At 41.0% G+C, this 13,371-nt stretch overlaps 1 protein-coding gene across 4 annotated transcripts in view; it reads right to left on the minus strand.

Annotated features, from left to right (window-relative positions):
* Window positions 1-3,154: 3,154 nt before the first annotated feature.
* Window positions 3,155-13,371, minus strand: part of CFI (complement factor I) — a 37,080-nt gene continuing 26,863 nt past the window's right edge. For all 4 annotated transcript variants that reach the window (XM_060148592.1, XM_060148591.1, XM_060148594.1 and 1 more), the window contains 5 exons: window positions 12,914-13,017; window positions 12,639-12,742; window positions 9,543-9,820; window positions 4,940-5,044; window positions 3,155-3,568 (listed from right to left, as the gene is read on the minus strand). In XM_060148592.1, coding sequence (XP_060004575.1) covers window positions 3,351-3,568; window positions 4,940-5,044; window positions 9,543-9,820; window positions 12,639-12,742; window positions 12,914-13,017 — 809 coding nt within the window. In that variant the 3' untranslated portion in view covers window positions 3,155-3,350. The remainder of the gene's footprint in view (window positions 3,569-4,939; window positions 5,045-9,542; window positions 9,821-12,638; window positions 12,743-12,913; window positions 13,018-13,371) is intronic.

The raw sequence follows: 13,371 nt of genomic DNA on the forward strand, positions 1-13,371 counted from the left end.
TTTCTACCAGAGCTATAAATAGTTTTCTTAGTATCCTGGCAGTTTCCAAGAATTTTACAGTAAGATCCAGGGCAGTATTGCAAGTGTTGAGAAAAGATGTGTCCTTTCTATAAGAATTACCAATAAATTCTAGTTTGCCGTTTTGTGTTTCTTACAAGCTTCACGAGTTTATAATACATGTGCAGTGCAGAGCTCATAAGAATTATCTCTCTATTTAGAGCTTAGTCTGTGCCAGGCACTTCATGGACTTGATCTCTTACACTCAGAACACCGCTTTTCAGGAATACAAACTTTGGGCGAATTAGAAACAAAAAAGGTGGTCGCCAGATGAGCCCAACCCCAGGCTAGGTTAGTGGAGACCGGCCTGCCTTAAGTCTGCCCTCAGATGCTCAGCCAGGCACCCTTGGGCTGTGATCAACTTGAACTACAGTGGAAGGAAGAGGAGAAATGTGCTTGAGGGATATTATCCTTTTTACAGTAAAGGAGTTGAGGTGCCCACAGAGCAGTCGTGTGACAGTATCCAGTCAAATCAAGGTGGCTTGCGGCATCTTAGTTCCCCCACCAGGGACGGAACCCTGGCAGTGAGAGCGCCGAGTCCTAACACTGGACCTCCAGGGACTTCCCAAGGTCTCTTTCTGCCATCACCAGATGCCAAAGATTTTTTTTTTCTTTAATTTTTTGACAGCACATTTCAACAGTTGGGAAAAAGAAACAGAATTCTTTTTTTTTTAAGCTTTCTGGATCTTTGGGTTTCTCATCTCTGAAGTTTGGATGTTGTACCAGATTACCTCTGAGGTCCCACCTAGCTCCACCAGGGGAACACTTAGACCAGACTCGGCTCTTTCAGAGAAACTCACTGGTATGGGAATAAGTCTTCAGAAAAAAAGACAGAATACTGTATAGTAATGTTACCTGGTTCCAGCCCTGTTATAGACACCCCAAATCTCTCCTTTTTACCTTTACTGTATACATTTACTCCTTGGTGATCTCATCTAATTTCTTTACCCTAAATACAGCCTCAGCTCTGAGGATTCAGATTTAGTCTTCGTTGTCACATCTTTCCTTAGGGATTAAATTCTCAAACTCCATTTCCTCTGGCTGATAGAGATCTTCTCTTTTTCTCTCAAACAGATCTCCTTTTCTACTGTGTTCTTCATGGAAATCACTGCCATCTTTCCAGAAAACAAGATTCTAAGTTTTATTTTCACATTCTTTCATAATCAGTCGTTAGATATTTGTTCTGCTGCAATGATTCCAAGATTTACTTTTTCCTCTTAATTCCTGCTGTCAGATACCAGGGTGTGGCATTGACCACAGGACCAGCTACGTGATCTGCAGGGCTCAGCACAAAGTAAAAATGCAAGGCCCCTTGTTCAAAAATTATTAAGAATTTCAAGGTGATAATGGGAGATACGAAAGCAAGTCTGGAACCCTTCTAGGTTCAGGGCCTTGTGCATTGGCACAGGATGCTTGCTGGTGAAGCCAGCCCTGACTGACCATATCACATAACTCCTAGATGACCCACTTCCATCTCTTCTCCCAAATAGCATTTGAGGCTTCTTTACAGGGTACTTTCATCTACTCAGCAAAACCTGTTATTATCAAGACAGACACTTGGTTGCAAACCCACAGCTTCCAGGTCTTGCCTGCTAGCAAATGGCTAGTTTGTCTATATATACTTTGACTGTGGATGGACAGGAGAGGAAGTCAGGAAGCCAGTTAGGACATTATAAACTAGGTAAGATATTATTATGGCTTGGCCCAAGGAGGAAGCAGTGGAGGTGTGAAAAGTGGTCACGTTCTAGATGTCACGTCATGGTAGATCCAACAGGATTTACTGATGGACTGAATGTGGTGTAAAGGGAAAGAAGACTCAAGGATAACATTGAGGTTTTGGCTTAAACGGTTGGAAAGATAGAGAGTTCTTACCAGCTAAAATGGGGAGGAGTCCAGAAGAAGCGGATTTCAGGGAAAATTTAGAAAATTAATTTCAGACATACCATGTTTGAGAAGCTTGCACTGAATTTGTAGTTCAGAAGTGAGATAAGAGCTGGAAATAAACTTGGAAGTCGTCAGCATAGAAACGGCATTTAAGCCATGGGACTAGATAAGATCCTCTAAAAAGTGAGCATGTAAAGAGGAGCGAACAGGGTCTAAGTCGTAGGGGGTCAGGTAACTAAGCAGCAGCAAAGGAGACTAAGAAGGAACAGGCAAGTGCAGCAGGAGAGCGCTACATTCCAGTGTGTCTAAGAAAGATAGAACCATCACTTCAGCGGGTGTGCAAGAATGTGAGGACAGGGTATTGATCACTGGATTTAATAACATGTAGGTTATTGGTGAACTTCACAAGAGACATGTCCATGGAGTACTGGGGAGAAAACACAATTGTAGTGCAGGAAGAAAAAATAGAAAGAGGAACTAGGGAAAGAATCTATGGTCAAAATTATCAAAACAAATTATGAAAATACAAAATATGCTGTTTTGTGCTGATTCTTGTCTGAACGATTAAATGCCTTGGAATGGGAACTTATGGGTGGCTGCAACTAGGCTGTGTTTTTTCTGTTTTTTTAAAATTAATTAATTAATTTATTTTTGGCTGTGTTGGGTCTTAGTTGCTGCACGTGGGCTTTCTCTAACTGTGGTGAGCAGGGTCTACTCTTCGTTGAGGTGCGCGGGCTTCTCATTGCGGTGGCTTCTCTTGTTGCGGAGCACGGGCTCTAGGCACGCAGCCTTCAGTAGTTGTGACTTGCGGGCTTTCGAGCGCAGGCTCAGTAGTTGTGGCGCACGGGCTTAGTTGCTCCGCAGCATGTGGGATCTTCCTGGGCCAGGGCTCAAACCCGTGTCCCCTGCATTGGCAGGCGGATTCTTAACCACTGTGCCACCAGGGAAGTCCCTAAGCTGTGTTTTGTGGTTTTTTTTTTTTTTTTTTTTTTTGCGGTACGTGGGCCTCTCACTGTTGTGGCCTCTCCTGTTGCGGAACACAGGCTCCGGACGCGCAGGCTCAGTGGCCATGGCTCACAGGCCCAGCCACTCCGCGGCATGTGGGATCTTCCCGGACCAGGGCACGAACCCGTGTCCCCTGCATCGGCAGGCGGACTCTCAACCACTGCACCACCAGGGAAGCCCAATCACATTTTCTAATAAATAAAATATGTATGCTTGACTAGAATTTTTATTTGAGAATTGTACAGAATTCCAAAAAGGCATAAACTTTGTAGAGACCTTTAAAAAAATGTCCAATAAAATTGCCTTTATTTTTTTTCCTTGAAGAAGTACTACTTATGCAGTATCATTTCAATTAAAATGTAACTCCTGAGAGAAAAAGAGTAGAAAGAAGAGAGCACAGTTTTTTATACATTGTGCTGAGAAATACGAGACCTTCCTACATGAAGACTAATCCAGTCAAAATAATTGGCCACTTTTGTGTAAACGCCTGGGAACTCTGAATTTCCGCAGTTCTCACCCCAACTCACAACACCCCAAACATAAGTCACATTGTTGGCATCCTTACAGACTAAGGGGCCTCCAGAGTCCCCTTTACAGGCATCAATAGAACCATCATCTGTACCTGAGAAAGACCAAGGAAAAAGAAAATCATTTACTTCCATTTGTCAAGGCTGCCATGCCGACTTCCTGCCTCTTCCACCAATGACTGTACTGACACTGACTTTCTTACACTTGCCTAACAGGCAATAACACGTGCGTTCCCTTACAGAGCGGGCCCACGGACTTGTAGAGATGCAGGTTGGGAAATGCTGTGTCTTCTACTCATTCTCCAAGTTTAGCAAGGGCTCCCCCTCCTTCCTCTACTTTGTGGAAGCATATACTATGATGAGATAGCAATCTGAAAGTAGCTTCAAAGGCTGAGTGGGAAAATAATAGAAGTACCTAGTGATCATTGAGTGCTTAATATGTATTAGTCATTCATTGTTTTAAATCTCACCACAACCCTATGAGAGAAGTATCATTATTATCCCTATTTTAAGATGAGACAAGACACAGAGAAGTTAACTAACTTGTCTAAGGTCATACAGCTAATAAGTGGCAGAGCCTGGACTTGAACCCAGGCAGCCAGACCTCGGAGCTTGTCCTCTTAACTGTGCTATTGCCCCTTTTGTCCTCTGTAATCCTGAACTCCATTTCAAGATGGGGGGGCACAGGAAATGGCCTGTTTACTTTCTTCTCACTCTTATGACTTTCTAAGATTTTAAATCACTGTATCCAAGAAGTTATAGGAGGTCAATAACTCTGCCTTTTTCTATAACCCACTATTTATAAATGGTTTCAATAAAGTGTCCTAAATGCACTACTCCGGCTGGTACCCTGCCTTTGGGTCACCAACAAAAGTAGGGACTGCTGTAGTTGTGTTAGGTAGTAGCAGTAGCATCCCTGTGATCTTAAAGGAGAGAGTGGAAGGTATTGTGGGAAGTATAAAGGGATTTCCGAGGAGGGAGAATTTACTTCCAACTGGACGCATTTGAAATGAGATCATTTGGATTTTTACTTAGAAGTCTGGGTTTTGATCCCGAATATACCACTTGTTGTCTGTAAGACTTGGGCAACTTATATAGCTGCTCTGCATCTCACTTTCCTCATCTATTAAGATCACCAAGGTTGCAGGTGAGGAAACTTGCTCAAGGTCACACATGTAGTAATTGGTAAAAACCGGAATGTAAACCCAGGCAGTCTGGTTCCAGAGGCTGTGCTCTCAATCACCTTGCTAGACTGCTGCATAATGGCTTAAGGAAGATTTTTCCTCTTGGTATCAGATTGTGGAACTTGAGCTGAGGGAAAGGGGCTGAAAGAGTTTGATGATGCAAGAGCCAGAGACCAAAGGAAAGAGTTGGAGGCCCAGATAAAGGGGGTGACTCAGTGGGGAGGAAAAACATGTTTGGTTAGTGAGTGTAGAGACATTTCTGAGAAGCCACTCAGTGCTTACCTGCACACTCCATTTCTTTTTCAAAGTAGCGATCTGGGTAGAACTTAGAGCAGTTTGCTATTAGGTGAACTTCACCCCACTTAAGTGAATAGACTTTTCGGTTATCTAAACAAAGAGAGAAAACAAGTAGACATTTTGAAGTTACAAATGAGAGCTCTAAGTATTTACTTTCATAATTTAGTAAACCATTAGGAACATATAAGAATATATATTTTCTTTAATACATATGTAAACTTTTGAGGATAATTGATTAGCAAACTTAGTCATACAACTGATGGTATCCCCAGTTTCTAGAATTGTCTTTCTAAAAATAGTCAAGGGGCATTAGTGAACGTCTGGCCTGGGTACTGTGAGATGAATAGGATAGACTATTCCACTCTGATCACTGAGTCCAGTGGCAGGGCTGGGGGATGGCTAGGAATCTGTTATCAGCTTACGTAAATAGCTCCTGTCTTCTTATAGTCCCTTATTTCCTTGAAAGGGCTTGTTAGAGTGCAAACAACTTTTTAATATAAGAATTTAAGATGAAGGAAATACATATGAAGTTACCAGTATCTATGTGTTTTTGCTTCTGTGAGGAACTCTATCTCCTAAACGATCTGAAAGTGATTGAAAGAGGATTTAGGATTTCCTTTCCTTTTAAGTCACAGATTTGGGACTTGAACTTGGTCCAAGGAAAGACAAGGACCAGGTGCTGTTGCTGATTGACAGTCCAGGGAAGATGACAACAACCTAAGAACACAGGGTGAGATGTCTCAGGTACAAGGAGTAAATTTTTGCCCTGTCTCCCCTCTTCCTTTCTCCCAGCTTGCAGCAACTTTTATGTGCTCTAAGAGGGCAGGGGCTAGGCCTGATTCATTCACTGCTGCACCAGCACCCAGCCTCATGCTAGCACAGATCAGTTACTTAATAAATATTTATGTAATTAATGCAGGAACTCAGTAATTCTATTATACACTAAATATTTTATGCCAAATGACGTGGCTCCTCAATTAATCTCTAAACTACCTGGGGACAGAGACCTCTTGCTTATCCTGAGAGGACACCGCCACAGACCCTAGTAGTGTATTGAGCACGTAGTAGTTAACTGTAGGACTAATATTCTTCTCTTCTGGGAAGCAGAGGAAGAAACAAATCCACCAATGTATGTAGCAAATCAGGAAAGAGTTTTTTTCTCCCTCAAGTCCTACTTCAAGTTAGTCTTAATATGACTACCTCATTCAGGATAACAGCTTTTCAAAAATTAGTAATTTATTATTTCCCCTAACTCAAGATAAGCCTTCAAAAACTGGGAGCTCTTGTAACATGTGAGGGATTTTTAAGAATCGGGAGATTGTTTCCTCCCCTGAACTCTGTTTTGTATGTTTTTGTATGTTTTGTTTTGTATGTTTCTTGTATGTTTTGTATGTTTTTTGTATGTTTTGTATGTTTTGTATGTTTCTTGAAGCCTCTGTCACGTTCTGCTGTCTGGTGGGGGCATTCACGTCTGATGGCGTCTCTGTACTGTAAGTCCCTTGAGAGCTGGCCTTTGCCATCCCACTTTGTAGCCTCAGCATCTCCTGTTTGTTGGCTGGGTCCATATTTTTCAAAAGTGAGACCTTAGCACTTTAGCCTTACTATCTTGCACTCACAGAAAGGGCTCAATAAATTTGTTGAATCACATTTGATTAATAAATAAATCAGTGCATAAGAATATCTCTACTAGTTTATAGAAAATACATGGAATAGAAGCACATGTTAAATGCCACATCAAGGATACAATCATCCAAACTCAAGGTGTGGAAATTCTAAAATAAGAATGACCCAGTTCCATTTAAAATAAATACGTTTTAAATGAAAGGAAGAGGTAACTGTTCTAGATTAAAAGAGATTTAAGAAAAATAGCCACTGAATGCAATGTGTGGACACTGTTTGGATCCCAATGGAAATAATCTGATTGTAAAACTTTTTTGTAAATAATTAAGGCACGTTCAACACAGCTGGTTATTAGACGATATTACGGAATCATTTTTATTTTGTTGAGTATGAAGGGTGTTGTGGTTTTGTTTTTGTTTTTGAAGTCCTTACCTGGTAAAGATGTATACTGGAGTATTCATGGGTAAAATTACGTGATAGCTGGGATTTGATTTGATATGCTCCAGGAAAAAGTAAGTGCATGTGGGGGAATATGTTGAAAAGCTCCTGATTTCTCTTTCGGATCCTTTCTCCACCCGTCAATGCCCTGCCCTCTGCCCTGAGAGCCTGAGCTGGAGGGATTGCCTCGATAGGAATGCCTTCACCTCTGGTTTCCAGCAGAGGACTCCAGCAGAAGGGAAGGAGGGAAGGAGAGAGGATAGTGAGACTGGGGCTGGCTATAACCTTCAACCCAAGGTCATTACTTCTCTCAAGGTAGCCTGCTTTACCTAAGACTCTCCTTCTGGTAACTTCTCCTTCACCTTATACCTTCAGATCCAGGAAAGGTCTCAGTTCTGGTATTGTTAGTCCTGGGTTCCTGCATAGCCCTTGTGGTTCCCCAACCTCCCACCTACATCTTTGTTATTAACTCCTTTACGAATAAACTTTCCTAATTATCCGATTGTGATTGTGATCAATTCAGGGAGCTAAAACAAGAATGGTGGAATGTTGATAACTGTGAAGCCTGCGTGAGGAAAGGTAGGTCTATTTTACTTTTATCTCTACTTTTGTGAGTACATGTGAATGTACATAATAAAAGTTTTTAAAAAACAGAACATGGAATTCCCTGGCTGTCCAGTGGTTAGGACTCTGTGCTGTCACTGCCAAAGGCTGGGGTTCAATCCCTGGTTGGGGAACTAAGATCCCACAAGCCTCAAGGTGCAGCCAAAATATAACATAAAATATTAAAATGTTGATATTAAAAAAACAAACAGCCAAGAGGCACATGAGAAGATGCTCAATATCACTAATTATTAGAGAAATGCAAATTGAAACTACAATGAGGTATCACCTCACACCGGTTAGAATGGCCATCATCAAAAAATCTACAAACAACAAATGCTGGAGAGGGTGTGGAGAAAGAAAACCATAATTCGAATTTTTACAAGCACTCCAGTGTTCATTGTAGCATTATTTACAATAGCCAGATCATGGAAGCAACCTAAATGCCCATCGACAGAGGAATGGATAAAGAAGATGTGGTACATATATACAATGGAATATTACTCAGCCATAAAAAGAATGAAATAATGTCATTTGTAGCAACATGGATGGACCTAGAGATTGTCATACCTAGTGAAGTAAGTCAGACAAAGACAAATATCACATGATATTGCTTATATGTGGAATGTAAAAAATGGTACAAATGAACCTATTTACAAAACAGAAATTGAGTCACAGATGTAGAAAACAAACTTATGGTTACCAAGGGGAAAGGGGAGGGAGGGGATAAATTGGGAGATTGGGATTGACATATGACATAGTAGACATATAAAGTCTATTATATATAAAATAGATAACTAACAAGAACCTAATATATAACACAGAGAATTCTATTCAATACTCTGTAATGACCTATATAGGAATAGAATCTAAAAAAAGAGTGGATATATGTATATGTATAACTGATTCACTTTGATGTATGGCAGAAATTCACACAACATTGTAAATCAACTATACTCCAATAAAAAATTTAATTAAAAAAAAGAACGAATATAAGGACATAATACTTTCTGGATGAATTAATTACTAATAAAATTTTAGTATTTTGTAAATCTTAGGTATTCAAACATACCACAAATCCAGGTTCATTTACATGCATATTTTATACTTTTCAATATGGCAATTATAAAGAATGTGTTGGAATAGGAGTCTATTAGACTAATGCAGTGAAGTTATTTACAAAGAGTTTAAGAGGTCGAAAGGAAGCTAAATTTCTAGGCTGACTTCGAGAAGAAGGGAAAAGCATGGCCTAAATTAATTCTAATCTATCTCCAATTTAGCATGTCTTGCTAATAATTTGTCCCTAAGGGTCTACGTCTCTTATTCATATGAATTTTCACCTCAAGTCTTCTTAGAAGCTCAAAGAATGGATTCTTCATGTTCTCTTTCTCTTTGTGGGATGTGGAGGTGTGAGGCATGGAGAATAGGGGAGGGCAGCGGAGAGAGCTGAAGGGTTGTGGGATCACTGACTCAGCATATACTATGATTATCCCTTTGAAAACCTTTTTATCTTTCATCCATATCATTCCAACAAATCCAGAAAGCCCATGCTATATGTCCCCCGTCACTCTATTTTTTTCTATATCACAGAGTATAGGTATCCTTTGAAACTCTAGGTCAGGATCAATTACATAATTTGCAGAACCAAGTGAAAATTGAAAATGTGAGGTGGGGCCCCTGCAAAATTCATTAAGAATTTCTTGATGGTGACAATAGAGCAGTACACCAAGCACAAGTCTCTTCGGTGCCCAGAGCCCATGGGCAACCACACAGGTCCTATGCCCATGAGCTGGCCTTGGCTGGACATTCACTTTTCTGGATTTGATGCAATGTTTCTCTCTGGACACTAGGAGATTAGCTCCTATGCATTTCTATTCCTATTCATTTTTCAGCCCCTGGATTCTGATTAACAAACTGTAAAACATACCTTTTTCTCGACCCCAGCCAGAAACGATGCATTTATCATTAGGTTGAAATAGATAGGGAGACCAGGGGACACAGGCAGGGACGGAACGAGGCAACACACATTCTTTTCGTCTTGGGTGTTTTTTCATTTCAATCAAAGCTATGTCATTTTGGTAGGTGGCTCCATTGTACTTATCGTGGATAATAATTTGATTTACCAACTGAACAGCTATCTGAGAGTCAGGTCTTAACAAGTCTGTAAATGATGTCCATATTTGGTAACGACGAATTCTGCTGATTCTGTAACAGAAAGGAAAAGGGAAATAAATATATTGAGAAAAAAAAACAACTATAAATTGGACTTCTGGTGCTTCATCTTTAAATTCTCCCTTTTTAAGGAAGTTTTTCATTTTCCCGGATTTTTTTTTTTAATCTTTGCTGTCATGAAACAGTGCAATTAAATTTGCTTAGGACAGAATTAAAGTCCGCGGGTAAATGAAGAGAGGAATAGTTCATCTAACTGCTCAATATTAGGGACATAAAGATCTTGCTAACTACCAGATATGCCAGAATTAGAATGAGTTGGCTGCCTCAGAAGTAAGAGCACTGGCACTGAAGGTGTTTAAGCAGAGACCAGAGAGCGTCTAGCAAGAAATGTGCTTGAGGAAATAGGGAGTCAGAGCACAGAACCCCGGAGGTTCCCAGGGTGAAGACCACAGCTGTCATCATTCTGACCTTTAAAACTGACTTCATCCTAACTCTGCATTGTATTTATTTGCTCACAAGCCTTTCTTCCTGTTTGTGCTACCTGAAGTCAAAGATAGGGTCTTATCATCTATAGATGGATGTCTGTGTTGAGTATTATACCTGGAACACAGCAGCTGTTTTAGAATTTGGTTGAGATGGTGAATGAGCTAAATATTGCCTGTCCCGATGCCTCACTCTATTTTCGTATCAATTTTCACCTCGTGGTTTCCAGCAAATTGGGTGTCTACCATTACTTTCTCAGGGAATCACCTTACAGTTAAACAGTGATGTCCTAGGAACTAATGAGTGTTCAAGATGCTTTTATTTAAACGTAGAGTTCCAAGAATGCTGTGTTTCATATTACTTTTGGTTGTTTTTCAGGATCAGAGGTCCTGAATATTGTTTAATGTTTAACTGTTGATCCATTCAATTTACTTAACAAATATTTAGTGTGTACCTACTATTACCAGGCACTGTGTTAGCCACTGGGATGCAGAAATGAGCAAATCGGAAATAGTTCCTGCTTTCATGGAACTCAGGGTCTAGGAAAGGATGCAGCATTAAGTGGATAATCACACCGGTGAAGATATGTATTCTACTGTAAAAAGTGAGAGGAACTCACAGCACATGGGTTCTGAGAACATATCAGGAGGGCTTAGACTTTAGGGAGTGGGGGAAGGTTCTCTGAGGAAGTGAGGATTGAGCTGAGATCTGAATAACGAGTAGCACTAACTAGGGAAACAAGGTAGGAAAGATGCTTTCAGGCACGGGAAACCATATGTGAAGGTCTCTTTGCAGCAGGGAGCAAGGTACACTTGAATAATGGAAAGAAGGCCAGAGCAGGTGGAATAGGGGCAAGAAGTGGCGCTGTGGGGCAAGATGAGATTGGCAAAGGTAAATAGGGGTCACATCCCTCGGGGCCTAATGAGCTGTGTTAAACATTTTGTTTCGTTTTTTATCCCAAGAGGAATGCAAAGCCGTCGAATTTTAAGTGGGAAGTGGTCAAAACCAGGTATGGAACTACTACTCTTGCTGCACAGTAGGCAATGGATAGATGGGGGCAGTGCTGGGCAGTGACAGTGGGTAAGCCAATTCAGAATCGGTTGGTATAATCCAGGAAAGAGGTGGGAGCAGGGTAATAGTGGAAAGAAGTTTTGAGAATTAAATTAAAGAAGCCATCTGGAGTTGGTGATACACTGGCTGAGCTATGGTAGGGTTGAGGGAGTGAAGTGCGAAGATTTTTCGATTTCTGCCCCGTGTAGCTAGATGAATGGTGCTGTCATTTGCTGAGATAGGGAACACTGGGTCAGGGCCATATCTGGGGGAAGGGGCATATCATGAGCTCGGTCTTAGACCTTTTGAATTTGATTTACTTCTGATAGAGCCAAGATAGTCAGTGTACTGTAGGGTCAGGGTTGGAGAAGAGGTCTAGGCTGGAAATATCGTTGTGTCAGCATACGGTGGTATTTTAAAGGACAGAAAATTTTAGGAAGAAGAAGTAAGAAGAGAAGAGGAAGCCAGGATACACCTTGAGGAACTCAGGTATTTCAGGGGAGCAATAATGCTCAGTCACTGGAGGAGGAAGCTGCAAAGAAGGCAGAGAAGGTGTGACCAGAGAGGTAGGTAGAAAACCAGGAGAGTGTTGTGTAACAGAAGCCAAGAGAAAAGGGTCATTCAGAAGGAAGAACTTAGAGTTGGTGCATTGCTCCAATCCATGAGGATTTTTATGGGTGTCATTCAACAGATTTCTTATCTCTCTCAACTTTGGGTCACCTGCGGATTTTCTAAGCAGGCCTTCATCTAAGTTACTGTCAGATACGTTGAACTTGATTTTACCCTGGCTCTGCAACTGACTTGTAGTGTTGCTTTAGCCAAGTTATGTAACTTCTAGTCTCAGTCTGCTTATCTAGAAAATGGGAGGAATAATACTTACCTCTTAGGACTGTTAAGAATATTAAAACAAAATAACATATATGAAAGTGCTGGACATAGTATCTGGTCTGTAAGAGGTGCTCAATAAATGGTGCTTCATTCATTCTAAAGGTCATAACTGAGGGCAGAATTCTGAACCTGTTCTCCAGGCTGACCTTGATCCATGCAAATGAGCCACGTGAAATAACTTGGTACCTACAGGTTTGATCTGCCCTTGCCAGCTGGGATCAACAGTTTGGTGTGAGGGGAACACAGTGGGTTCTGGGGAATTGGCCTCTGGGATCCCGATCATGAATATCAGAGTGCGTTTAGCAGATAATAGAGTGGAACTTGTCAATTATTTTTCTTGTATATGCTTTTATTTATCACCTGCCACAATCTCTATTACCTAACTTCATTGTTTCAGGAAATCCAACATCTACTGGAGACGTTTTTTTACCTGACACAATGTGCAGCAGTCAGAATCCAACAGCCACCGATATAAATTCCTCCACAGTTGATTTTCTCACCTTCCTTAATTGCCACCTGCCATGGGAAGTCTCCCTGTAAAGACATTTGTGTGGTCACTGCCATCCCCTCAGACAGGTGGCTCGAAGATATTTCCATGGCAAGACTCTCAGTCTCTTGTAATTACCACATTCCACCCCCACCTCTATTTTTTCAAACTTGGGTTGCTCCTGGGAAGTGACATTGTAACTTTTTGTGCGGGTTTACCACTTTTGCTGACTTTCCTCCTATGACTCGTTTCCTTCGAATGTGCGTGCTGTTTTTAACTCCACAGGACAGTTTAGGGAAAAACGATTTTATCCATTTTCTTTCTTTAAGAAAGGAAGAGATTGCATCATTACGATTTTGAAACCATTACCTTCTGGGCAAACTTCTTGATTATCTATGCCATAAAAACAGCAGAGTCACAACTAATATGAAACAGGCCAGATTCATTAGTAAGTTATTTTAGATGCTAAGCTGTGCTAGTCACCTTGTTTAAAAATTCTGGCTTAATATTAAAATTGGCTTGATTCTCTGAAGTTCTGCCCAAGGTGGACTAGTGGCAGAAAGAGGCTGCCTGAGGGGTTAAACATTTACCAGCCTCTGGAAGATAAGAGAAGCCACATGCCCAGGCATTACTACCATGACAGTTCAGGATGGGGGTCACATGCAGAACTCCAGCT

This window comes from Lagenorhynchus albirostris, chromosome 4, assembly GCF_949774975.1.
Source record: "Lagenorhynchus albirostris chromosome 4, mLagAlb1.1, whole genome shotgun sequence".
NCBI lineage: Eukaryota > Metazoa > Chordata > Mammalia > Artiodactyla > Delphinidae > Lagenorhynchus > Lagenorhynchus albirostris.